We start from the raw sequence: 8,519 nt of genomic DNA, 5'->3' as shown, positions 1-8,519 counted from the left end.
GTTGAGGGTGGTTATCTTTTCACCGGAAGACCAATAGCCCAATTAAATTAATCCTGGGTCACTTTGAAATTGCAGTTTATTTTCTGATCACAAAAGTTTCCCCAAGGTTTTTAGCTTTTAATTTTGACTTAGACTTTTGTTTTCCTTTAACAGAATGATTACAATGTTAAGGCTTTTTCGACGAGCAAAATTCAAACTGGGTTAGCACTGTCTTAATAATCGCTAATCTCTAATCGGATTTCAACAATTGGACTAACTTGATGCATTTGTGGGTCAAATGATTTTCAGCTATAAAGCCTGGAATATTAGTCCACCATCTCAGTAAATGTCAATCTAATCTCGTATGTCCTGTATCAACGAGGCCAGTGCAGGACTCCGAATGATCTTTCTTTCTGGGGAATGCATAAGAAGAAGAAGGAGAAGAAGAAGAAGAAGAAGAAGAAGAAGAAGAAGAAGAAGAAGAAGAAGAAGAAGAAGAAGAAGAAGAAGAAGAAGAAGAAGAAGAAGAAGAAGATACATACTTTAAAATTTTAACAACTGCCCGTTTATGAGCAGCAAAGTTTTCCCAAAATAGTCTTAACAGCCTGCCTTATTTCTTTCATTTTCCAGCAGAAAAGAATAGGATTTAACGATGAATTTAAGAAAACCAACGTTGTTGTTATTCTGCTGGCCGTCACAAGACTTGAGGAAACCGACGTTTCAGTAGACCAAAATATCACGACACCACTAGGTAGATAACAGACAATCAATGTCATCTGCAGCCACAGTGCACTGGAAACCGCCTTTTTGAACCGTGCCATGTTAAAATAATTTGAATCGAGTTTCGGGGCCCAGCATTCGACGGCATTACCTCGATTTCTTCGGCAACGGAGTTTAACAAAGATCGTTGTGTAAGAAACTGTTGAAGTTGTCAGACAGAGGGATGTGATAACGTGGACGTATGTAATGGCAACTTGGTTGTTTTTCACGTAAATCGTTGAAAAGATAATTGACTTTACCCAAAGTGCAGTAACCAGAATACAAGTTCTCCTTATTGTAACGACCTGTCTGTACTTCAATCCCAGTAGCAAGGCGAGGAGTCGATCCACGCTTATTGCAGTCATGGTCAACAGCGACATTCCGCATAGAACATAGCTTACCACAACCTTTGAAACAAAGACGTTGCGGCAAATGTTCCAGGGGTCGTAGATTAAAGACATCCAATGTATAACAGCCATAGGCTCGGAAACAAGACCAACGCAAAGATCAGTTGTCGCCAGAGAGCGAAACAACAGTTTGGACGGCGGATGAAGCGAGGATTCTCTCTGAAGAGCGACTAGAATCAGCGCATTTCCCAAAACGGCTGTAATGGACAGAAAAATATTGACTGATACTGTCACAACTATCGCATCATTTTCTCCAGCTAAATCTGTCGAACAAAAAAATTCTTCATACTTCATTTCTTCCTCGTTTTCACTTGTGTTAAACTTCATTGGACTGTTATTGTTTAAATCGTTTTTTCTTGTACTATCGCCGTTTGTAATTAATCCTAACAAAAGAACTTAACCCAGACTTTAACAACCACGTTTCGTTGTGACCTTATTGAAAAGTTGCCTTTTGTCTTTTCTCACACTCAAATTAAAGCAGTTGTACTGATGGGAATTTCCCGCCTTCATCTGACTGATTTACCCGTTCTTCGGCAAGCGTGTTTCCCGAAATGTCGCATCGCATGATCAGATTGAGATCATTACTTATCACTTCGGTCGCCGCGACAATGTTATCTTTTTCACTGGCAATTCGTTTTTAAGTCTGAAAATGATTACAATTATGCACATAATACTCTCAGCCTGAGCAAATCGATTAAAAGAAAGCTTGTCATTTTGACAAGTTGTAATTATTTTTTCGTAAAAGCCCTCAACTTAAGCCGGCTTTAAGAACTGAGTCTCCCTTGCCAATGCAGTGCGTTGGGTTGAATCGGATGAAATTTTTTCGAAGCTTAAGAGATGCAAAAGTGCAAAAGGTGTTTTTCCTAAAGAACACAGGTCTTACATCTCAAGTCTCAACACCAAAGGTATTGACGAATGATATAAGTTGTCTTAGTAACAAAAAAATTACATTATAGAACAAGCTCAATGATGCACGCATTTTGATTGGTTCTCACCCATGATCTATTGGAGGACATTCGTGGCATAGCTGACACCATCATCAAACACGTTCACTAATTCTTTATTGTATAAAACAAATTGATTTTATGTTGCCGTGCGTATTGTTCAGTAACATCACAGAATAGGCGTCAAAATTTGGTAAGTGACACACTCTGCTATCGCCTCGTGTGCCACTTTTTCGTTCGTTTCAGTACCACATTTTGACGCCATCTGTGATCTATTGCTGAACAGACGTCACGGCAACATGGAATCTACTGGTTAAATATATCACGTATAGAGTTTTAATTTAAACCTAATTTTGACATCCGTCTTTTTTGACAGACAAACACCGATAGTTTTTCAGCTTTTTCATTAATCAACGACGTTAGTCTTGAATACATTTAGCAAGACGCGAAAAATTACACTTTTGTGCATGGTTGAAATACAAGGGAAAATGCTATCCGAGGGGAGAATTGATTTCCACGCAAAAAAAGAAAAATATACAAAAGGTGACAGTCACAAAAGGTATCATTGGGTCGGGCTAAGAGGCCTGGACCCGAACAATCGGCATTTGCAGGCCATTTTTCAAAATAAATACGGGAGTAGAAACATGTTTGAGAAATCTTTTAAATAAAAAAATTAAATTTAATGTCATTGTTTTAAAGGTATGCATTATCTCCAAAGAGAGGTTTGATCACAGACGAAATGTCCTCTGTTGAGTCAGCATGAAACCAAACTTTGCCGGTCTTCACCAGCCAAATCAAATCAAACCAGTCCGGCGTTCGAATATAAGAAATTTGTAGCGGCAGTTGGTGGAAAGTATCTGGAAGCTTAAGTTTACTTTTGAGTTCCTTCCCTGTCAAAAAAACATTAGACTATGAAACAATAGATTTTTGAAGATTTCCAAGGCAATGCCAGCTGCCTCCGAGTCTACTAAAACTACCAACACATGTACAATAGTTTTTGGGTAGTACTCTTGACAACTTGCCTTATTTCTCTCAGCTTCCAGCAGTAAAGAATCGGGTTTAATGACGAATTTAAGAAAACTAAAGTTTTAGTTATTCTACCAGATAAAACAACAGTTACAGATATCGCGCTTTCGTTCGGTGCCAAAAGCAATAACACGCCGTAAGGCGTGTAACAAATGATCAATGTGATCTGCAGCCACAAAGCACTTGATAGCGCCTTTTTGTACCGTGTTATCCTCAGCTGACTTGATTGCGATTCGCAGTTGGACTCCGAACCCTCAAAGACCTCGACTTGATTTCGACGCAGTCGGAGCTTAACAAAAATCGTGTTGTAGGAGATTGTAGAGATTGTCAAGCATAGGAATGTGATAACATGAGTGTATGTCATGGAAAGTTGATTGTTCTTCACGAAAAGCGTTGAAAAGACAATCGAAATAGCCCAGAGCGTAGTTAGCAGAACGCAAGTTCGCCTTTTGGTAACAACCTGGTGGTATCTCAACTCCAGCGACAAGGCAAGAAGACGATCCACACTGATTGAAGTCGTAATCAACAGAGACATTCCACACAGAACATAGCTGCTCACAGCATGTAAGACAAAGACCCCGCGGCAAAAGTCCCTAGCTTCGTTAATCAAAGACATCCAATATATAATAATCATAGGCTGGGAAACAAGACCAACCAAAAGATCAGTTGTCACTAGATTGTAAAACAAGATTTTGGACGTTGGGTGCAGCGAAGAGGCTTTGTTGAGAGCGACAAAAATCAAGGTATTTCCCAGAATTGCGGTAATGGAGAGAAGAACATTGACTGACACTGCAATCGCTATCGAAGGGTTGTCACCAGTTAAATTTGCCGAACAATACAATTCTTCATACTTAAGCGGTTCCTTGTCGCTTTGACTAATGTTCGCAATGTCCATTGTAGCATAGTTTTTTCACAGGAGCATGACTTGACTGCGATTGTAGACAAAGCCGGATTCAACCTCAATTGCCTTTGTATGATTCCCCAAATCAATTTTGTTTGGATTTCCGTCCGTCGTATTTGTAATTCGTTTCCTGTTGAGTTCAAATAAGGCTTCCAAGTGTTACTGTTTTGTGTGGCATATCGAAAATTGCATTTTCCCAATGTGCCAGGCATTTACTCTCGATTACAAGTCAATAGAAACGGTTAGATGCCATTCGCCTAAAGTGCTAACCGTTTCCTTTTCCAAACGATGCGAAAAAGTTATTTATTCTACACTGAGTGAATACACATTTTTTTGAAGAACATCGTCCCAGGTAATTTAATTATCACTTCGGGCCCCCAAAAAGCTCGACTTTGTTTAATTTTCTTCTGAGCAATCATTTACCTTTAAAATTTCTGATTAACTCTCTTACATGTTAGAGATAACCTCTGTCAAACAGGTGTAAAGGGGTTAAAATACACTTGTCCCTCTGCTAGACAATTCTTTTTTCAAAGTAAAAGTTTTCGATTCTCACCATCTTAAACCAGCAGTTTTATCTTTTGAAAAAGCCTATGCGCTTTATAGGCACATTGAATTCATCGTTTGCCAAGTGTAATTACCGACTTTCACGATTAGGTTTCGTTAAATTATGGGTGATAACAACGAGATCAACAGCAACCGGCTACTGGTTTAACATCCTACTGAGCAGTATCAAATAAAGCAATTCATTTAACCTTGAAAATAATGAACATCTGCGGAGAAATATTAGCTTACTGGTATGAGAGACATTTCACTACCCTTTAAACATTAGAATATTGTCATAAAGGACGTAGTGTTACAAGAAGACGGGCTGTTGGCCGACTGATGGGATGGGTAGTAAGAGGCGTTATTCAAAAGGTGTAAAAAATACTCAAAAAAGGATTCATTTGGCTTCTTTTAATTCTTGGTAATTCTTCTATTATCCCTGCATCTAAAGGCCTTTTTTCACCACCCTCCTGTCTGAGATCTATAGGACATTCTAAAGTTAAAGGACTTATAGAGTTTGAAAGAGGTGAAAGCTCACAGCTTTCACTGACAAAACCCCACAGAACCTCAAATTTGGTCATTTCACGTCGTTGTCAGGACGAGAACGGATAAGAAATGTACCGAAAGCACAACGCACGTGTCGGTCGGTCGGTCGGTGGCATTGAAACAAAAAAACCTAAAAAAAAATGCACAAGTAGTCTCGGCAGCGGAGGCCTGGTACCCCAGCATCATAGCTGCATAGCTGTGGAGCCAAGAAAACAACAAGACGTGAACACAAAATCAATATGGCGGAAAAGTTGGTGGATGTTGTTGCAAAATTAAGACAGTGTGGGAAAAAGGATCAACCGTCGAAACTCCTATGCGACATAAAAATGGTTTGAATACGTCGTTACCTTTTTTTTTTTTTTTTTTTTGAAAATGCCAAAAATTTGGGTCGGTCGGACGACGCTAAACGGAGAAAATAAGGGGATGGCCTTAATTAAAAAAAGCTATAATTGCTTTGCGGCGTTCTCTTAGCCGTCGAACCCTACGCAGTTCCAACCTTCCGTACAAATATTTTTTTACAGAAACTATTAATTACATTCAGATACGTGCCCTGCATTAACCATTTCTTTCTATGTCAACACAGCTGCAAGGGACCTGAAAAGATTTGGTTTGCTTCTCAAGCCAGCGTAATCTTTTGGCTTTATGTTCAATATTGTTCGACTTGAACGGCATTAGTCGGCGCGTTTAATTAAGCTCAAGTTTAAAATGATCAAAGATTGAGAACTTCAGTTTAAACTTTAGACTGGTTTTGAGAATCTCTCACAGAAAAAGCCGTTTGATGTCTACGATGAAAAAACGTTTGAACTCGAAGAAATGTTCTGCCTCCTGTTTCGTTAAATTCGCTAATTAAATTTCTTTTTTTATTTAAAACGTCTAATTTTGAGGCCGAGGCTGTACGTTCTTATGTTTTTTGCGATTTGAGCCTGAAAAAGTTCTTAACATGTTCGAAGAAATGCGTAGTATACTACAAACCATATTGATAATGTTAAAAAATGTCCCAAAGTATTTGCGTTAAATAATGGTCTTGTTAGACTACAGTTTAACATTTCTTTTACCTATATTAATACTGCTTAGGCCATCCCCTTTTTTTCGTTTACCGTCGAATGCGTTTCCTGATATTGGGTCGGTCGGTCGGATAAAAAAAAAAAACAAAATCACAAGAAGTCTCGGAATAGGAGGTCTGGTACCTCAGCATCATTTCTTTTTTAGAGCCTGGAAACAACAAGACATGAACCCAAAATCAATATGGCGGAAAAGTCGGTTGATGAGGATGACGTCAAAAGTTAATATTTACATATTTGGATGAAAATAATGCACAATATTCTGTAAAAAATGTTCCTGTTTTTATTCCAGTTTTTTCTATGTTGTTACTAGGCCCATTTATCATATTAACAGAATTATTTAAAGTGAAAAATCGTTTAACTTCGTAATTTCTTTTTTTTTTAAAATGCCTGAAATTTGGGTCGGTCGGACGACGGTAAACGAAAAATGAAAAGAGATGGCCTCACAATGACAAAAAAACAAAACAAAAAACAAAGGAGAAAAATAAAGTTGTTCTTAACTGACTCTCAGCCTGGGTATGTTCTCAAAACGTTTCATACTCTGAGCATTCTTTTAAAAAAGGCTCTCAAAAAACCCAGTATATTCAAGATGGTCGCCAATTGTGATGAACGTTGGCAAACTGCGGCGGTAGTCAGAATTATCGGTCAAATTTGTTCAATCGTTATTGGTTTTATGTTCGAAAGCTACGGAGGATAGAACCTGTTAGGATTCTTTAGCCAAAGTAAATACAGGCCAATTCATGGATTGGAAATTCAAACGCCAAACTGTATTTAATAAGGCCCTGGGCAAATGGCTTCATTATTTGCTTCAACATCCCATTCGATTTTGTCGAACGATGTTGAACAACGTTGACTGTTGGGGTGCACGAACGGTTTCAACACAGCAAAGCTTCATGAGAGACCCGGTACACGTCTTAGCAAATTTTGACTCCCGGTACCCCCGGGGGACTAAATGGATTTAGTTCCCCCTTCGCGCATTTGGACCCCTCATTACCCCATTACCCCCCATCAAGGCAGAGTTAGATTTTGGATTGAGGAAACTGATCGATACCATAAAGCATAAATCTTTGAGAAAATACTTAGATCAGATAATTTTTCACTTGTTAAAGCACTCGCGGCGGCATTTCGTAAAGTAGATGCGAATTTGAACTCCTTTCTGACAGAAGCTTATTAAATCACGCACTAGGAACTTCTTGAAGGCAACGTTTACGTTTAACTCCAGCTGGAAAACGTACGAAAGAAATATTCTACCGTAAAATATTTATTGAAATATTTTTTAATCTCAGTCAGGCAGAAGACCGTTCGGATGCCCTTGAAACTTCGGGTTAAATTCTTCCGTGTAAGAGTAACTGCGCCCGACTATATCTTGGACATGACGAAAAAGCAAAAAGCATGTTTCACAATAAAAGTACCGACGAATTTTATTTACATGAATTTCTAGAAAGAGCTCTATAATTGTCGATGGTTGATTGTCAGAAGGCAAACCCAAAGTGCCTTTTACAGTGCGTTAGTACGTCAAATGTCAAATGACTTGTGTGAGAGCGCTATATAGGAGTGACGTTTACAAAAACTAAGAAAGAAAATTAACACGTTTTTCAGTCACACTTGTATTCGACTAAGCGTCGTTGCCGAATTTTTCGCGCCTAACGAATAAATGCCTTTTCGGAAAGCAAAGGAACACTAGCGCTACATCAAGGAGTGTCGGTGCAAGATTTAATTAAGCCTTTTGCGCCTAAAAGACACACATAAAGTAACATCTTCAACATTTTTCTGCTTTCTTGTTAACATAAGCTCCCCATTTGAGATCCGGCGAAATATTGAATAAGCGCGTTGGCGCTCAAGTATATTGTGGACAGGTACGTGAGCGATTTAAAATGGAATGAGAATCATGTTCAAGTGGCCAAAAAGTTGAAACTACAGTGGTGCTGTCAAATAATTCTGTAGAAATGGCAATGCAGCAAGCCCTTTCTAAATTTTCAGCCGGCTTTTTTAATGGAGGATAAGTGAAAAGTCTGACAAAGATAGATTTTCAGTCATATGCAAAGTGAAACTAAGTACCATCTCACCTCAATGCTGAACGCGAAACACTTGAGTTTGCTTTTAACAGAAATCTGGAGTATTAAATTTTGGAGACGGCCTATTTCCTTCAGAAGAGGCGCAAATAGCCAAAAAGCGAAGCAAATGCATGCAGTCGGCGCTAATTAAACGCTGAAAAACATGATTGATTTAGCTTCTTTTCTTTTCTCGGAACGGTCAACAGGGAGCGACTTGATGCAAAAATAAGACAGCTAGAATTTACAATTGTTCAAATTATGGGTACGATCAAAGGTATTGTTGGATGAGCTTGGCTGGT

At 38.7% G+C, this 8,519-nt stretch overlaps 2 protein-coding genes across 2 annotated transcripts in view; both read right to left on the bottom strand.

The window, feature by feature from the left end:
- The window catches only part of LOC137979137 (melanocortin receptor 3-like), a 1,768-nt gene extending 9 nt beyond the window's left edge, over nucleotides 1–1,759 (bottom strand). Inside the window, exon 1 of the mRNA XM_068826329.1 lies at nucleotides 1–1,759. This exon is cut by the window's left edge and continues 9 nt beyond it. Coding sequence (XP_068682430.1) covers nucleotides 546–1,472 — 927 coding nt within the window. The 5' untranslated portion in view covers nucleotides 1,473–1,759 and the 3' untranslated portion in view covers nucleotides 1–545.
- Nucleotides 1,760–3,062: 1,303 nt separating this feature from the next.
- On the bottom strand, nucleotides 3,063–4,010 carry LOC137981006 (melanocortin receptor 4-like). Its single transcript, XM_068828380.1, has one exon. It carries the CDS (start codon nucleotides 4,008–4,010, stop codon nucleotides 3,063–3,065), a length of 948 nt encoding a protein of 315 aa, XP_068684481.1.
- Nucleotides 4,011–8,519: the final 4,509 nt, after the last annotated feature.

Source organism: Montipora foliosa, chromosome 12 (assembly GCF_036669935.1).
Source record: "Montipora foliosa isolate CH-2021 chromosome 12, ASM3666993v2, whole genome shotgun sequence".
Lineage (NCBI taxonomy): Eukaryota > Metazoa > Cnidaria > Anthozoa > Scleractinia > Acroporidae > Montipora > Montipora foliosa.
Note: the sequence above shows the minus strand (reverse complement) of the source record. Positions and strands in the feature narration are given on the sequence as shown.

Bases quoted from the DNA above. Each gene is read 5' to 3' on its own strand.
- LOC137981006 (XM_068828380.1), bottom strand. From the start codon at position 4,010: ATGGACATTGCGAACATTAGTCAAAGCGACAAGGAACCGCTTAAGTAT.